The sequence below is a fragment of the Orycteropus afer genome, unplaced genomic scaffold (genome assembly GCF_000298275.1).
Source record: "Orycteropus afer afer isolate SDZICR_OR568_19922 unplaced genomic scaffold, OryAfe1.0 scaffold00124, whole genome shotgun sequence".
Classification (NCBI taxonomy): Eukaryota; Metazoa; Chordata; class Mammalia; order Tubulidentata; family Orycteropodidae; genus Orycteropus; species Orycteropus afer.
In genome coordinates this window covers 1,583,085-1,601,772 of record NW_006921711.1, presented here as the reverse complement: position 1 = coordinate 1,601,772, position 18,688 = coordinate 1,583,085, and the positions used below count along the sequence as shown (strand labels likewise).

At 37.8% G+C, this 18,688-nt stretch overlaps 1 protein-coding gene across 1 annotated transcript in view; it reads left to right on the top strand.

The window, feature by feature from the left end:
* LRPPRC (leucine rich pentatricopeptide repeat containing) overlaps positions 1-18,688 on the top strand; it is a 146,186-nt gene that overhangs the window by 108,716 nt on the left and 18,782 nt on the right. The window contains exons 28-30 of the mRNA XM_007944418.1: positions 4,279-4,421; positions 4,556-4,664; positions 9,664-9,790. Coding sequence (XP_007942609.1) covers positions 4,279-4,421; positions 4,556-4,664; positions 9,664-9,790 — 379 coding nt within the window. The remainder of the gene's footprint in view (positions 1-4,278; positions 4,422-4,555; positions 4,665-9,663; positions 9,791-18,688) is intronic.

Below are 18,688 nucleotides of genomic sequence, written 5' to 3'. Positions count from 1 at the left end.
GACTTCCCTTTTTTGCCTAGTATTATGAAATCAAAGGAAAAGAAAAGACAAATATGTGACGTTTTTCCCTTTAAATACCAGATTTTAAAATACTGAGGTGCTGTCCTTGCAATCTCTAAAGTTGACCAGTGATTTTTTTAATTTATAAATGAATGATTTTTTTTTTTGTTTTTCAACATGGTCAGTATTGTTTTTGGTGCTCACATTGTCCCATGGGACCACTCCACATTGGCTCCTATGTCATTTAACACAACTCCATTAGTCCTTGTTAGTTCCTTGTCCTTGAAGAAGACAATTCAGGCTCATGTTGTATAATTCCTATCCCAGACTTGAAATTCTCATTTTAGAAAGGACTTTTATTTAGAGCCCACAGACAGCTGATTAACAACTGGGGAGTTTGGAGGTTTCCTCATCATATCAGTAATGTGTTAAAACTATCAGCTTTATAATTACAGTTCAGAATTAGAAATCTTCATTCACCTTACCCATTGCCATCAAGTTGATTCTGACTCACAGTGACCATGTAGGACAATAAAACTGTGCCATAGGGTTTCCAAGGCAGTGTTCTGGTGACATAGTGCCTAGAGCGTTTTGACTGCTAACCAGAAGGCTGGCAGTTCAAACCCACCAGCCACTCCACGGAACGAAGACCAGGCAGTCTACTTATGCCTCAGACACCCAGTGGGGGTCACTGTGAGTTGGAATCAACTCGATGGCAATAGCTTTGGGGGTTGTTTTTTTTTTGGTTTTGGATTCTTTAGAGAAGCGCACTGCCATATTTTTCTCCCACAGGGCAGTTGTTGGGTTCAAACCTCTGACCTTTCGGTTAGCAGCTGAGCACATAACATACCATGGAATACCTTATGTGAAGTGCCAGCTATTACACCTGGTCACTAAGCTTTAAAATGTGGCCTCACAGCAGTGCTGTCGTCTTGTCGTATTTACTGATAATGTCAGAATCTTTGCTTTTGTAGCCTAAAAGTTCTTACAGATCATTTAAGTACAATCTGCTCATTCTTCAGAGGAAGACCTGTGAGTTCTTGGATGGTGAGGTGATTACAGAGGCAGAGCTTCCATTTCCTGGTCACAGCCTAGGACTGTGGCTATTTGATTCTTCGGATAACAAGTATGATCATTGTTCTCTTAGTAGAAAGAATTTTAAGCACCAAAACCTTATTATGAAAGCCATCACCTTTCTGCACCTTTGAGAGATTTTATACACAGCTGAAGATTTTGACATACTGACTGGTTTTTCTCAAATTTTTGTTAATGTGCCTTATGATCCAGGTATATTTCCAACAAATTTTTTCTTAAAAATTTCATAGATACATGGGATCCATGATTAGTTATTTCATGTTATATTACACTAATTCTCATGTGTGTTTTGAAATGTTTTCTTGTAACAAGTTGCTAGTATATTTTAACTGATACAGTTCTGTACTATCTTTGTCCTCCCAAAGTAGCTTTTTATGTAATTTGTACCTTTTTTAAAAGAAGAAAATTATCTTCCTAGATATTTTTCAGTCTGAAGACATAGAGTTATAGATCTTCCACCCACCTTTTCTTCAGTGTTTTGGACTACACCTACTCCTTACTTACCCACTATCTCATTATCCAACATTCTGCGGTTTTGACAATTAAAAAAAGAAAAGAAAAAAAAGTACTGATTCTTGATGCATTAACCTGGGTTTCCTCCCCACATCCAGCTCCCAGACAGCAGAGCCACCCAAATCTGTCAGGCTCCCAGCTGAAGCAGCCCAGTCTCTAGAAGGCTTCTTTTCAGGCCCACCCCCACTGCTGGAGCCACTTTTGTAGTTCTTCTGGTGAGAGGTAACCAAGGTGGATTTTGAGCTCTTTAGAGAACAGTCTGGAGGAGCAAGAGTATCCCAGGAGGAGGCAGGAATTGGGAAGGTTGCTATTGCTGTTCCTTCTACTCAAGTGCCCTTGAGGGATCAAGCCCTACAGTGACGGGAAGGGTACTGGTGGTAATTTGGGGCCTGGGGGCTACAGCAGAATCTGCCCACCACCCCATCTTCTAAGGCCGGTGCTGCTGAGCTCCTTTTCCGACCACCTGTTTGTCTCTAGCCTCTCCACCTTGGATTCCAAGCCCTTCAAGACTAGAAGCACCTAGCTCATTTCAGTGGGGTCCCTGGCTTGTGGGATGGCAGGAAGTGGCTTGGGCTGCAGAGGGATTGGCTGTGAGCACATGGGCATAGGCAGCAGTCCCTACCAACCCTCTTGACCCTGGACTCCTCCAGTTGCCTGAGCCCCGGAGCTACCAGCTATAGCTCTTGTCTAGCCATCAGGCCCCAGGTCTGCTTGTGTGCCAGCCCCAATGACAGGACCTTGGGGTCCAGAGCTCAAAGGCACCAGAGGCCTAGCAGAGTCTAGGCTGCAGGCCACCTCTGTGTCCTCCTCCTTCTCCTCGCATTACTCTGATACTGGCTAACAACTTAGTCTTTGGAAACTAACCATGTTGGTAAGTAAGTAGTGAGTGTAGTTTTGGGAGTTTAAAAATCAGTCTGTTTAAAGTACCTTAGCAGTACTGTCCTCAGTTCTTGAGAATCTCCCCTCACTCACTCTTTCCTACAGTTTTAAGTTTTCTTTGGCAGTGACTAGAATAGCTCTACTTTGTACTTTCTATATAATAAAAATTCTTGGGGTTGGATTTTTTTTTTTCCAATTAGATCAAATTAGTTTTATACATTCACCAACTTGAAAATATTACTCAACTTTACATTACTTACTTGAAAATATTTTAATGAAAGAAAAGCATAATTAGCTTATGACAACTTCATTTTGAAAATTGTGTGTTTAAGAGTATTTTACTGGTTGGACTGATTTTATTATCAAAGAATGTATAAAACCACTGTGAACTTTAGGCTAATTTGGACCTCCTTTCAGTATATTCTGTGTGAAAGTTTACACTGAAGTCTATATATGACATGGAGAAAAATTTCTACTCGTTTACCTTTTTTTTTTTAATATATCTCTATAAAAAATTTCTGATGAAGTATGTGTTTTGTTTTTTTAGTTCTATCTTTCTAGGAACCATCTCAGTTTTAGTGGGAGAAAGTCTGGGAAAATCGTATTTGTTTTAGTGTTTTGTAATTTTTCTCTAGAATGCCTAGGAACAGATTAATTCATGTTTTTCACAGTGTTTTTGTTCTAAAATAAACCTTGGAGCTGGATCCAACACAATAAGGATATTCTTTATGTGCAAATTTAAAAGTAGAAAACATTAAAGCCATAATCTTTATACTTAATTATATTGAACTAGTGTCTTGTGACATTTTTATATCTTATTTTTATACTAAGCAAAGATTAATTTATTACATGAACTGACTTGATCTTTTCTCTGACTTATTCATTAAAATGCTTAAAAGCAAAGTCTTGATTCTTAAATTCTTGCTGTTTATGAAGATTTGGTTTAACGCTTAGAAGAACTGAGCTTTTCAATGTGAACAAAGCTCCTCCCATTTCCTTTCCACAAACCTTCTGTCCCCTTTTAATACTTAGGTACTCTGTTAGCATTGTTGTTGTTATGTGCCGTCGAGTCATACCTGACTCATAGCGACCCCTCCTTGGGTTTCCGAGGCAGTATCACTACGGAAGTAGGATTGCCCAACCTTCCTTCTGAGGAGTGGCTGGTGGGTTTGAACCGCCAGTCGTCTGCTTAGCAGGCAAGTGTCTTAGCCACTATGCTACCAGAGCTCCCCTGTTACCATTATTCTGTTGAAATACAAAATCTAAGAGTCTGTCTCACACTGTCATATTGACAGAGGAGACACAGACCATCCTCTCCACTCAACTAAGTGAAGAGAGTTTAATAGATTTGCCACTTTGGGAAAAAATTATACACTTTCAATCCATTTAGTCCCATACCTGTACAATATATATGTTTCTGTTGTTTTTGCAAAGATGAAAAATAATCATTGAATTAACTGTCACCTGTTTCTGATTTTGATCTTAGCAATGGGCAGTTTCTTAGTTCCTTGATTATAGTATCTTTTACATGATCAACAGGATTTTCAAAGTGTTTAATAGATAGATTGTGGTGGTAGAGTTTTTTTAATAGGTGAATTTAGAAGTTAAAAAAGTAAAAGTAGGCAGAAAAAAAGCCGTCTTCTCAGCCTGTGATCCACAATCACCCTGTACCTTTCTCTGGATGCAGCATTTGGAATAATGCTTCTGTCATCATCAACTATGAAAAAGTTATTAATATCTTCATGAATTCTATTTAGGATATTCATTAACGTCTACCTAATCATTTTACAGAAATAAATGGTGACTGGCAAAGAGCTGATGCTGTTTGGAATAAAATGCAAGAAGAAAATATCATTCCTCGTGAGAAGACATTAAGGTTATTAGCAGAAATCCTTAGAAACAGTAATCAGGAGGTTCCATTTGATGTTCCTGAGGTAATTTATTTTCTACTCAAAGCAAGGCAGATTTTGTTTTCTTACAACTTCAGGATATAGATTAGCCCAGTTTTATACTGAAAAGGTCACTGTATTTACCATTTGGTATTTAACAGATTAATTTTGTTTTTAAGTTGTGGTATGAGGATGAAAACCATTCCCTGGATTCCTCAGCATCCTCACCTATAGAAACTAATTTCCAGAAATATCTGTTGGATGCCTGCCAAAAGAAGAAAAGTAAAGGTAAACATACCCACTGGAGTCTTTGTAATAGCAAAGTGAGATCCAAGCCAGAAGATTAGAAGTGCTCTACGATTTACATGGAACTTGAATGTTGTATATTAATTGTTTCTTTCATTCTTAAAATTAGCAAAGACATTTTAGAGCAGTTGGTAAAATTTAAATATTGACTAAGAGGGGGGCGATATTAAGGAATTACTCCTGTTTTTATTAGATACTGTAGTAGTGTTAGATCTGTAGGAAAATTCCTTAAATTTTAAGATCCATAATGAGGAATTGAGGGATGAAAAAGAAAATCAGGATTTCTGTACTGTAAATTATTTAAAAATACTTAAGCCATAAAGAACAAAGATGAAGCATATCTGGAAAAGTGTTAGGATAATTGTTAAGTGTAGGTGATGGGCATATGAAGGGGTCAATGTTTTAAATACTTTTGTGTATATTCAAAATTTTCACAATAAAACTATAATAGGCATACATTTTATCAAAAATTATTTGAAAATCACATAATCAGATATTGGCAAATACTATAAATTTGATTTGAAAGTGAAAAATGATTAAGGCATTAACCACCACACTAATGTGTGAAGAAGTGATCAGGGTTGGAGGCAGGGCAGGAGGCATGTTTCTTGCTCCCCTTTCCTGTCTCTTCTGGTAAACCTTACTAAAGACATCCCTTCCTCTATTTTGACCACTTTAAAATTCTTATGACCATCTTTAACCTATGATGTAAGCTTCCCTCTTGAATTCTAGATATTTTCATTTACACTTTTTTATATCCTCCCAAAAAGGACCTCTGAATGGTGTTGTAGTGCCTAAGGCATTTGACCGCTAACCAGAAGGTTGGCGGTTCAAACCCACCAGCCATTCTGTGGAAGGAGGATTGGCCAATTACTTCCATAAACATTTACCACCTCCTAACCCAAAGTGGATTGCTATGAGTCAGAATCGACTTGATGGCAGTGAGTTTGGTTTTGGTTTATAGCCTCCCCAAATCACATCTTACTCTTTTATTTTTGTTCATTTCTCTCCATAGAGTCCTACCATTGTCTTTAATTCCTTTAGCTTTTGTGTAAATTTCAAGTACATTTTGTGGTATGTTAAGGAAATAAATGCAAAAATTTATATATATATATATATATATATATATATATATTGAGGAATCGGTTTGGAAACTTAGAAAATTTAAGAACCTCTTAGTTTTGTGATTTAGCTAGAAATTTTATCATACTGACATAAAGTGCATGAAATAAGAATAAACTAATTTCTTAAGCTTTGTCAATAGCTAAGGAGCTCTGATGGCACAGTAGTTAATGCATTCAACTGTTAAGTAAAAGGTTGGCAGTTCAAACCCACCAGATATTCCATGGGAGAAAGATGAGGCGGTCTGCTTCCATAAAAAATTTACAGCCTTGGAAACCCTAGGGAGCAGTTCTGCTCCGTCCTATAGGGTCTCTATGAGTCAGAATCATCACAATGGCAGTGATTTTGGTTGGTTTGCTTGTCAGCACAGGGTCACTTCCTTTTTTTTTTTTTGTTTTTTAAATAATTCTGAGTTATTTTCCTTTGTTGCATACTCAGTTGAACCTTTTCCATATTATCTGTTTTAGTTCCATTTCTGTCCTCTTTCAGTTTAACCTTACCTCATGCCTTGTGTAGCCATAAACACAGAAAGTTTCTGAAGGAATTGCCCTCAAAATGTCCCACACCTGTATGCCTGTGTTTGAAAAACATTGTTTCCCTACAGTCAACCATATTATTTTCCAAAAGGAGGTCCCTAGATCCAGATTCCTTGGGATATTAATATATCTTCTTTTTTAAAAAAAGGTCCTGAAGTCAGTTGTTTGGGAAATGCTGTTAATCCAAATTTAACTCATTTCTTACAGTTTTAATACGCAAATCTGCATCTTGAATCTCCAAGAGGAGATGTAATGTTTTGCATTTACAAGTAATCATCACAAAACCTTTTTTCCTTCTATGGCTCAAACTTGTGAAACAACTGCAGGACATATCCAAACTTTCTTGCTTGACAATGAGGGGCATTCCAGTGTCTAGCTTCAAGTTTCAAATCAAACCTATACTCCTACCCACTTTTATGTTATATAATGAGAAAATATCTGATACCTGAGTTCTTTCATGTGAATTTTAGCGATGATTGTCAGCTTTTACTAGTATATTAATAATGTGAAGTTTTTTTAGAATCTTTTCTATAAGGTTAATTGGTTCACATTGTAATGCTCTTGAGTGTAGGACTCTAGATGATATCAAGTGCTTGGGACACAGTCACAAGGACGTAAGCTCTACAAAGAACTTCTAGATTGTGGATTCCTCTAAACTTTCTCTAAAAAAATTTACACAAATCCCCAGTAATTTGTTTAGAAATTTTGTAAAGATTGTTGCATATCATTTATTAGTTACAATAGCAGTTTTATTCTTTATATAGTATCCACATTTTAAAGCATATTTGATTGCTAATTTCCTGAGCACAAATATATAAAGTTCTTGAGCTGATGATTTTTGCAAGTTGATAGCTTGATTGGAAGTCATTTTCTTTGCCCAAGTATTGTAACTCTCATCTTGGTTAACAAATTAATTATCTTTGTCAATTTCATTTAAATAGTCTGGTGCAATTTTTATTTGACTAGTATGAATATAAGGTTAATACACAGTTTTGTTTAAAGATTCTATAACCCTTCATATGCTTCATATCTTGTCCTTTTTGCTATTGTTTCTAATTGAAACATTTAATCAGTCAACTAAATATTAAGTTTACATATAAATATATGTTTATATATAAATGCAATTACATATAAATGCAATGATGAATCCCTATTTTGATTTTAATAAACAAATTATATTTGTCTAATTGATTTTATCCAGTTAATACTTCAGTTTTAGTTATTTCTGTGTATATTTCAAGATTGGAATGCTTAACAATATATAACTCCTTTGAAAATTAAATACTTGCATTAGCACTTTAGTGAATCTCTGGTAGTTCAATCTACTTATTGGTGTTTTAGGATTTTTACACCAGAAACAAACCAGGGGTAAATGGACTTGATAGTTTACAGTGGTAACTTTCTGAAAAACTAATGGGTAATGATAAAGACTGCCCTTCCAATTTGATGTGAGGACCACAGTTTTAGAAAACAACTAGTAAGTTTCTAGATTTAGTTTGTTGATATTAAATATTGAAATTGCACTTGCTTTTTATCCTTATTCACCATACTTCTTGTTCTTGTTGTTATGTGCTGTCGAGTCAGACCCGACTCATAGCGACCCCTCCTTGGGTTTCTGAGGCAGTATCACTACGGAAGTAGATGGCCTCATCTTCCTTCTGAGGAGTGGCTGGTGGGTTTGAACCGCCAGCCTTCTGGTTAGCAGTCAAGTGCCTTAGCTACTATGCTACCAGAGCTCCCATTCACCATACTAGAGAACTATAATTGTAGTAAGTAGATGATAACTGGATTACATCTTACCTTCTTTGCCCCTTTACAAAGAAAATATATGCGTTGTATAGTCAATTCTATTGCCGTCATGCTACTGAATGTCAGGATTTAAAATACTTTGTTTAGCACTTTATCAAGTAAATAAAGCATTATTTTGAATTTGTAATAGATTGATACTGGTATGCAAATGAAGATATGACTTAAAATTTTCTCTTAATCACAAAAATGTAAAATACACTGAATAGACAGTATTTGATTGAATAATCAATGAATAACAGTTGAATTTCTTCTTGAATATTTGTTTTCATTTTTATCAGTCAGTGCCCTGAACGTAGAATAATTCACAAACAAAAGTCGCATATAAGGCCCTTGATAATTTAATGACTAACAGAGAATGTTCTTTGGAAGGATGTATTTAAAATTTTATGAACTTAATGCCACTTTCGCTTACTCAAACTGTTAGCCTCGGTTAAGAGCCATATATAAATATGTCTCTTTTCTTCCTCAGATTTAACTTGAAGGAATAAATTCTAATATTGCTACTTCAGTTTGAGGGGCTAATGCAAACTCCCTGCTCCCCTAACTTAAAAGTACAAGCATAACAATTTCTGCTTGTTCAGAAAACTCTAAATTAGCTTCAGATGTTCTTCTGAACGTTAATATCATGTTCATTCCTAGTCATGTGTTCTGTATTTCCTTACATCGAGTCATATATTTATAGAAGGTCGTATGTGATCATTCAGTCATGCCCCACCTTTAATGTGATTTGTTTATACACACAAGAGAGTGGATTGTAGTTTCAGTTGAATGTTTATAGCCAGGCAGTTTTATTTCAGAAAAGTAAGTGACTGAAAATTGTAGTTACTTCTCTTCTGGTAACATCTTTTCATTCACTGACAGTTATTGTGAACGAGTGAAATAAAACTGTTAATCAGTCAAACAAATGTTGCTTAGTTTACTTGTTAGATATCTGTATATTTGAAAATTGTATGTTTTTGTATAAGTCCTGTCGTAGCCAAATAATTTGATCTCCTAATTTTAGAATTATAGGCTATATTCACTTTAATGCTATTGTGCTGCAATGTTAACCATTGTAACCACCCACTTATAGATTAAAGATTGCTTTAAAATGAATCTTTTGCTCCCCTCAATCTAAATTATACCTCTGGCTTATTTGGACTTTAACACACATTTTACAATTTATTTTGAAACTGGTACATGTTTTGACACATTTAAAAGAGTTTCTCATTTTTATTGGCATAAAAATAATTGATCAAGTTAATAAAGCTAGTATAAAAAATAATTTTTAAAGGAATCCTTTTCAGATACCATCCATCCATTTGAGTTAAGTAGTTGTTTCTTAGAAAGTGAAAATTAGGAGAATGGTAACATCTACTTGCTCAGCCCATGTGTTTGACTTTGTTAAAGTGATAGGGTCGGTGGTTGAGTATTTAAAAAAATAAATAGAATCTCTGGGTTTGGGGCTTTGTTTTGTTCCTTTCCTCTTTGCCATTTCAAAATACCTTAATTTTTGTTGCTTTTTTTCCTCTTAGATGCATTTAATATTTTCCTGAAAGCACAAAATCAAAATACTGTGTTTAACAGTGAAACTTACAACAGTCTTATAAAATTACTGTTGTCAAAGGATAGTTTCCCACAAGCAATGCAAGTTAAAAATGTGTAAGTATTATGTTTGCAGTTCATTTGTTGTTCCTCTCATTTTAAAAAATTCAATACTAGTAACCATTAGGATTTTGCTAATAATCTGTTACTCCAGTGGCTTGATTATACTCACCTACCCCTAAAAATCATGTAAGATGGTTAGTCAGTTTTATGGGGTTTCTTAAACCTATTAAAAAAAAAATAGAACTTTTCCTGGCTGTGTTCAGTATAATACATTTTATTTATATTATTTATATTTTATATTCCTTAGTAGCTCATTTAGGAGCTCTGGTGGCATAGTGCCTAAGGCACTTAACTGCTAACCATCAGGCTACTCCTTGGAAGGAAGGTTGGGCAATCTACTTCCGTATGATACTGCCTCAGAAACCCAAGGAGGGGCTGCTGTGAGGCGGATCTGACTCCACAGCAGTGAGTTTGTTTGTTTTTTCTTTAGTATCTCATGTAAGATGCCTGTTTACAGAAAATAACTTTTTATTATACTGTTTCTCCTTAAGCAACTAGTGCTGTGTACCTTTTGTGGTGGTGGGAGCAGCCTGGTATAATGAAGCCACCAAGGGCTTTGAAGTTAGACTAAGGGCTTGGAGCTTAAATTCACTTTTAAGTTCTGTGACTTTGGGGAAATTACCTCTCATCTCTGAGTCTCAGTTTTTCTCCCAAATGGTAAGCAAATAATAAGATTAAGGTATATGTCACTTAATGTCTACGATATGTTCTGTAATATAGGACATTATATGATTTGGACATTATGTGAACACCCTATTATATATATGATATATGTTTGTAAGAGGTGCTCTGGTAGCACAGTGGTTAAAGCGCTCAGCTGTGAACCCCAAAATTGGCAGTTGGAAGCCACCAGTGGCCTCACAAGGGAAGGATGTGGCATTCTGCTTCCATAAAGATTTATAGCCTTGGAAACCCTACAGGGCCAGTTCTACCCTGTCCTATAGGGTCACTGTGTATTGGACTCAGCTTAGTGGCGTTATATGTGTATATGGATTTGATACACATAAAGTAACCGCTGCATAGGCCACTCTGGCACCTACAGATTGGCTGTCTCTGGACATGCGCATACTCCGAGCAGCCCCGGGAGCCTAGTGTGAATCAGTGGAGTAGAGCAGAGCAGCACGGCCACAGCCCACCCTCTCATTGCAAAGGCCTGCAGGGTGGCTGGGTAGGGTATGTGTCAGCAGCAGCCACAGGAGCTGTGGAAGTCGCAGCTCAGAGGCAGCAAGCCATGGCTGCCTTGGCACTGCGAACTCGATGCCAGTCCTGTCTCCTGGTACTCTTGCACACAAGCATCTCCTCCGTGCCCCGTGACTGTATATGCAACCAGAGTTGCCTAATGAAAGGACCCCACTGGTACAGACTTTATGTGGCACATACCTGAACTTACATGAAAAGTTTCTTCTAGGTACTAAAGGAAATAGAGTGAAATAGAGAAAACAAGTGTTTTACACATTTTAGATGCTGCCTGCCTTTTTTCTGTTGAGTTGTTTGTTTTCGGATTTTTTTTTTTTTTTTTTTGGTGGTGGTGGTTATTTTGTCTTTCTGGTTAGTTCTCAGATTAAAATACTTTGCTAATCAGAAGACAGATAGAGAGGCCTGTTATTTGGTACACTGGCCAGCCTCACTCTGTCCATTGTCTTATGTCAGAGCTATCTTGGAAGATTGAGTTACCAATCATAAAGGAGAGAGATCAAGGCTACCTGCCTTGGATAATAGACACGTCCTGGTTAAGGGCACAGTAGCTTTATTTTGTTTTCTTTTTAAATTTTTTGTTTGCTTTGTGTGAAAGTTTATAGAGCAAATTGATTTTCCATTCAGCAATTGTGATAGTTAAGTTTGTGTGTCACCTTGGCTTGGCCTGGTTGAATACCTACGTAGCTGAATGTAGATTCCCCATGATAAGACTGGTAATCAGCTCCATGGTGGAATCTACTGTGAGCAGCTGAGTAGCTGCCTTAGGGATGTGGTCTGCTTCCTGTATATAAGGAGAAGCCTAGGGGAGCGGTTTCTAGCTTATGGCACGTTGGAACCCTGCATGTAGCCATGTCGTTGTTCATCCGCCTGCCATGCTTTGCCAGCCTTGGGACTTTAAATGGACTTGAATTAATGGCCTGCCATGTGGTTTGGTAACATCAGGACCATGCCATTTTATTTGTTGACCTTGGGCTTGTTAGCCTCAGCAGCCAGTAGCTGCCTGAGTGAAGAGATGCCTCTAGCTTCAGTGGACCAGGAGCAAGAGGCAGAGCTGAACCCCAAAGTCAAGGAAGGGGCTTTCACACAGCCCGTAGAGCCTGGCACTTGGAACTCAGAATTCTAGCCTCCTGAACTGTAAGAGAATAAACTCCTGTTTGTTAAGGCCATCCCATTTGTGGTATATTCCCATCACAGCGGCACTAGGTAACCAGAACAACAATTCATACACATTTTGTTACCTAATATTGGTTGCACTCCTCACAGTGTAACAGCACTCTTTCCACTTGCCTCTATGTTTACCGTTTCCATTTGTCCTTTCCTATCCTCCTGCCTTTCTGAGCTTTATCCCTGGGCAAATGCTGCCCTTTTGATCTTAGATGGTTGGTTGTTCTAAGAGGGTACTTACCTTCCTTGTGTTACTATTCACCTTATAGGCCTGTCTGTCTTTTGGCTAAAAATTGAGCCACAGGAGTGAGTTCACTTCCAAGCTTGAAGGATGACTAAGAGCCATATTCTTGGGGGTTACCAGTCTTTATCAAACCAGTGAGCCTGGTCTTTTTTTTATGATTTTGAGATTTGGTCTGTATTTTTCTCCCACTCTGTCTAATTCCTTCTATTGTAATCCCTTTCAGAGTGGTCAGCATTAGTAGCTGGGTACCATCTAGTTCTTCTGGTCACAGGGTTGTGGAAGCTGAGGTTCCCATGGTCCGTTAGTCCTTTGGACTAATTGTTTGCTAATGTCTTTGGTTTTCTTCTCTCTTTGCTTCAGATGGGAGAGATCAGTAGTTGTACCTTACATGGCCTTAGTAACATTATTTTTAATGGGAAAGGCTAACCTTTTCCTAGTATATTGTGAGTTCTAAAAGAATCTCTTTTGGCTAATTTTGGACCTTCATAATTTTTAAGCCACAACACATTTGGAATATTGGAATATTGAATAGAAAGTGGATACTTGCCATTCTTTCAAGTCACTGGAAAACCTGGTGTTTATACTAAAGTTATGCATTATAGGGTGTATTTACTGTTTTTGTTCTGGTAATACACATTACAACTCTGAATAAGCAGCTTTCCCAAAGAAAACTGTTGTGTGTGACTGTTTGTGTGGGCCTGGAATCATGGTTGATGTCTTTATAATGGGACAGTCCACTAAGACTAAAAGTTCAAGTTTTTAATGCACTGTGTATGTCTCGGGAGCTCTGGTGGCATAGTGCGTAAGGCATTTGACTGCTAACCAGAAGGCTGGCAGTTTAAACGCACCAGCCACTCCTCGGAAGGAAGGTTGGGCAATTTTTTTTTTGTGTGTGTGTGTGTGTGTGTCTCATTTGTGTGTTTGTTATTGTTGTTGTTGGTTGCCATCCAGTTGGTTCTGACTTCCGACGTCCCCATGTTTCACAGAACAAAATGTTGCCCGCTCCTGTACCACCTTCACAGCTGTTGGAGCCACTGTGTATTTTCAGTGCCTTCCAACCTAGGGTGCTCATCTTCCAACACTAGTACCAGACGGTATTCTGTTGTGATCCATAAGGTTTTCACTGACTGATATTCGAAGTAGATTGCTAATCCTTTCTTCCTACGCCTGTCTCAATTTGAAAACCGTACTATCCCTTGTCCACCGTGGGTCACTCCTTCTGCTGGTATCTTAAATAATGGTGGCATAGCTCCCGGCATCATAGCAGCACACAAGCTGCCACAGTACAACAGACTTAGAGATGAGTGGGGGATTTGTGTATTTACTCAATTGTTACTTAAATCGTGTACCTCTAGAATATACTGTCAGTAAGTGATTTAGAAAATGACATTGAACAGAATCCTGTCATCTGTAACCAGTGTGTGTGGATTTTTTTTTTTTTTTAATTTTCTCAGAAAATTATTATTTAACACTACCCATAATTTAGATTTTTCTGAGGTAGTAGTGCTTTGGGAGGAAGAAGAAGCAGAAAAAAGAGAGGAACATTTTATGTTTAATATTGGGTCTGATTAAGAGAAGCAGAGAGGGAACACTTAATAAGTTTTAATCCTGGAGAAGGTCACAAAGGCCTCTGAAATACTCCTCAAAAGCACATATTATGATGTTTCATTTTAATCAGGCTTGTTCTGGTAAAATGATCTTCATACTTTGTTAACACAAAAAGATTCCTCACTACCCACTCCAGTGGTTCTTACTCGGTTGATGCAGGGTAGGTTCCAGGAATATGCATTATTAATAAATTGTTGTTGTTGTTGTTATGTGCCGTCGAGTCGGCCCTGACTCATAGCGACCCCTCCTTGGGTTTCCGAGGCAGTATCACTACGGAAGTAGGATTGCCTAACCTTCCTTCCGAGGAGTGGCTGGTGGGTTTGAACCGCCAGCCTTCTGGTTAGCAGTCAAGTGCTTTAGCCACTATGCTACCAGAGCTCCTTATTAATAAATAGACATTTAAAAAAATGTTCGTACATCTCAGAAACATTTTGATCACATTTCATTAATAGTGAAAGGTAGTAATGTATCCCATGTATGTATATAATAAAATATACTCAAGAAATAGAAACCTTTTATAGGATGAGATTTTGAAATAGAAGAGGTTTAAACATTTTCTTACAAGAGTGTGTTCACGGAGTTTGCATACATCTGTTTGAAGACCTGGTGGCATAATGCCTAGGGCATTTGACTGCTAACCAGAAGACTGGTGGTTCAAACACAGTAGCCACTCCTCCGGAGGAAGACTGGGCAATCTAGTTCCTTAGAGATACTGCCTTGGAAACCCAAGGAGGGGTCGCTATGGGTCAGGTCCAAGTGTGTTTGGTTTGGTTTTGGTTTGAAGACTGAGTATCTGGACTGGTGCTTTTCAAACTGCAGTTTAACCGATTAGAGTGTCACAGAATCTATTTAATGAAACAGGCCAGCAATTTTTTAAAAATGAAATTAGATAGAAAATATCAGAGCATTTCATGTGTAAAGGTACTTTATTATGAAACTTTTGTTTTAGTAATAGGTATGTGTATATGTATCTGTGTACTTGGATGTAGTCTAAAAGATCATTTCTTACTGTAGTCCTACTGTGGATCTTGATCAAACAAGTCTGAAGCTGCTGACTCGGAGATGGGTATGAGCACAGCCCCTTTACCCCTTATGCCATGACCATATGTGATATGTAGGTTTTCCTTCTTTCCTTCCCCCTTCTCTCAATCTTCATGAAGCTTTTCTGTGCTCTTCAGAGCACTTATGTCATAGCTGTGTTATCCCACCAGGATTATGTTGTCCCTGACTTCCCCATGTAGCTGGGAGGGCCAGGACTAGGAGATTCTAGATCCAAGGCCTTAAAATGACCAGAGGCACCTAATCTGGGAATTGGATGCATATCCTTTCCCTTAAATCAGTAAAGTGTTAGATCTGGTTATATGAAATTGTATCTTGGGTTAAATCTACGTTGGGTACTTCTGAAGGTAACTGTGGACTGGTAATTCACAAGTGGAAGTTCCAGTTCAAAATCTCCAACTAATTAACTCTGTTATACAGGGAAGTCATGCAGCTTCTGTTGATTTATTTCCTAGCATGTTGCCAACATTAGACTAGATCATCTTTTCCCTTCTAGCTGTGTGTCAATGGTCAGAGTAGGCAGCTTTATTGTAATGTGGTGTGTTAGAAAAAGCTCCTATAGCAAGTGACAGCTCACCTTGGGGTTACTCTGGCACTGTTGACTCTCAGTCCATAAATAGCAGTCACTTGTACCTAATGTCACTTGTTCAAACTTAGGAGCAGTGATTTTCCTTATGAACTGAAGTATAGTCTTTGTTTTTATTGTACCTTTGCTCTAATATGTTGCAGATTCACTTGACCCCTAATGAGATTTCTTCAGTATTCTTAACAAAGTTGTTTAACCTTCCCAACAAGTAATGGAATATCAAAAGTAACAGAACAGCAGCCTTTAGAATTTTAAAAGACACCAACTTAATTTGATTTTTAGTTAGAAGTATAACATTTTCTCATGTTATAAAAATTTACCTGTAGTGAATTCTTTCAAGGGAGAGGGATTGCTTATCCAAAGAGCAGTAGAGAATATAATTATCATTTTAAATGTCTGATAACACTAAACTGTATTCTTAAGGAATTTGAGGATCATGTAACAACAGCTTGGCTTTATCTTTGAAAGTATCCCTTCATTTTCTCTAGTCCCTGCTAGCTTCCTGTTCATTCTGCTTAGCAGTAATGCCATGTCACTGATGGTTTTTGCGGTATTGGCCAGTTTTTGTTACCCGGAGCAGTGTCAATTACAAACACTGACTGATGTTTTATGGGTGTGTTTTAACAGTCACTGCTCTGAAATGCAGTGACACTTCTCCTTTAATGCTATCTTCTTTGGTTAAAATAGATTAATTTTTCCCATTGATTATTGAGAGACATACACCCTTTTCTCCCTGTAATCTTTTTTCCCTTAATATAAAAAGAAAATGTACCAAAGTGAGTGATCAGCATGGTAACATTGAGGAAGAGGAAGACATAGAGAGGTCCACAGGAGGTACAGACAACAAAGATGAACCCTTTTGCATGTGCAATACTATGTTGTCCATGATGGCAAGCATTGATCTACAGGTAGATAGATGGATGGACAGGCTGAACGATCAGATATATCTAAGCAGGGGGAGTGTACTCATAACCATGTATAGGGTTGGCAGATGATGTTCTCACATGAGTATTTGTGTGTGCTATAACAGTGACTGGGTGTAAAATAGAGCTGACAAGGGGCAAGGTTGTTGTGGCTTCTTGGCCACAGCCAGCTACCCTGAGGGAGTGAGTAATTGGACCTGTGGGATTGGGACCATGGTCACAGGGACATCGAGCTCAATTGGTATAATATACTACACAAAAACATTGTTCTACATCCTACTTTGGTGAGTAGCAACTGGGGTCTTAAAAGCTTGCAAGCGGTCATCTAGATGGAACTAGAGGTCTCCTCATCCAGAGCAGAGAAGAATGAAGAAAATCAAAGATGCATGGAAACAGTTATTCCAAGGGACTGGTAGACCATGCGATCCTCAGCCGGTATAACCATGAGACCAGAAGAACTAGATGGTGCCCAGCTGTCAACCACTCAGAGGGGGATTGGTGCAGAGGTCCTGGATAGAGTGAGAGAAGAATGTGGAACAAAACTCAAAATTATTTAAAAAAAAAAAAAGGCCAGGTTTGCTGGTGTTGATAGAGCCTGGTGAGACCCCTGAGGCTGTGATCCCTGGTTACCGTTCAGGTCTGCAACTGAACTCACTCCTGTGGCTTCTAGCCAAACAATTGACAGGCATATGGGGTGAATATTTACATCATCAGTCATGGGAGAACAGAAGGGCAGTGTTTGCGTAGGGAGATGAGCTCGGGGTGAGAGTGCATGGGAGAGAAGGACAGTTTTCACCCTAGTCACAATAAAAATTAAATTAACCAATACAAATATAAAAAGAAAAGTGTCTAGAATTCTCAATTGTGTAGTGGCCACATGTGACTAAGAGAATCCCCTATTAGCCAGAGAGAGAATAATTGCATTATCACAGGAAGTTTGATTTGGCAGTGCTGGGCTAGAATTTTCCAAAAGTATAAGATAAAATTATAAATCAAAAACATTTATTTTGATTGAATTATATGTGCACCTGAATGATTTCCATGCAAAGATCTCTACTTGCAAATTTTTTAAATATTTTTTCCTCCTTTTGCCAGTTTGGAATATATTTTGAATTATGATTGTTCAGTATATGTGTTCAGTGGATCTGGGAAGTTGTGTTTTTCCTGATATTTTTCTTTACTTTTAACTTTCATACTTGTAATGAATAGTCAGCTTCTTGAGATCAGAAGAGATACTTGAAAGAAAATGGGTTGTTTGAGGTTTTGAAAAGTTTCTTTTTAGGTCACATGATGTTGGTTAAAGAAGTTTTTGTAACCTCATTATTTTAATAAATTTTAGGTAATATTTTTAAGTGCTTATGGTATTATACATGTAATAATATTGGCATGAGAAATGAGCCTTTAATAATATCTAATGTTTATTTAATCATGCTAAAGATTGGGAAAGTAAATCCTTTGTTTTGTGCAATTTCTTGTCTCATGCCTGAGTTGTTGATTTAAGAGCTTTGACAGATGGGACAGAGGAAAAAGTCCAACTGAGCAATGGATGCTTTGGCGGGATTAAGAGGATTGGTAAGGAAATGAGGAAATCCTGTGCCCAGGGGCTGCAGGGTGAGCCTCAGAGGCTGAGAGTGACGAGGGGATAGGCTGGTCATCGGGGTGTCTTTGGAGGATTTTCTTGGGATTGATGAGAATAATTTAGCAGAGACCCTGCTTTTCTCACAATCTGCTCAGCCTCCTGTATGTTCATGTTGGCAGGCTGTGGGCTCATTGGCAATAAGATCATCACTGAGCATGATAACACAAATGGCAGCAATTGCTTTTGCTCCTTTTGACCTGTGGAGATTTCCTAATCGGGAAATGAACCCTAGGGCATTAAGGATGCTGAAATTTTCTGCTAGGAGGTGTGTAAACAGCGTAGAACAGAGAAATCATCTTCAGGCTTAGTTTCTTTTTATTTTTTCCAATCCCATAGGTTTTAATGATACATAAAACAATGTTTTGCTCTTGAGTTTTAAAAACTTAGGTTTTTTGTTTCAAATTTCAGGCTGGCTGGTTTGAAATTATTGTGTGAAATTTTTAATTTTAATGTAACAACAGTTTTAGTTCTG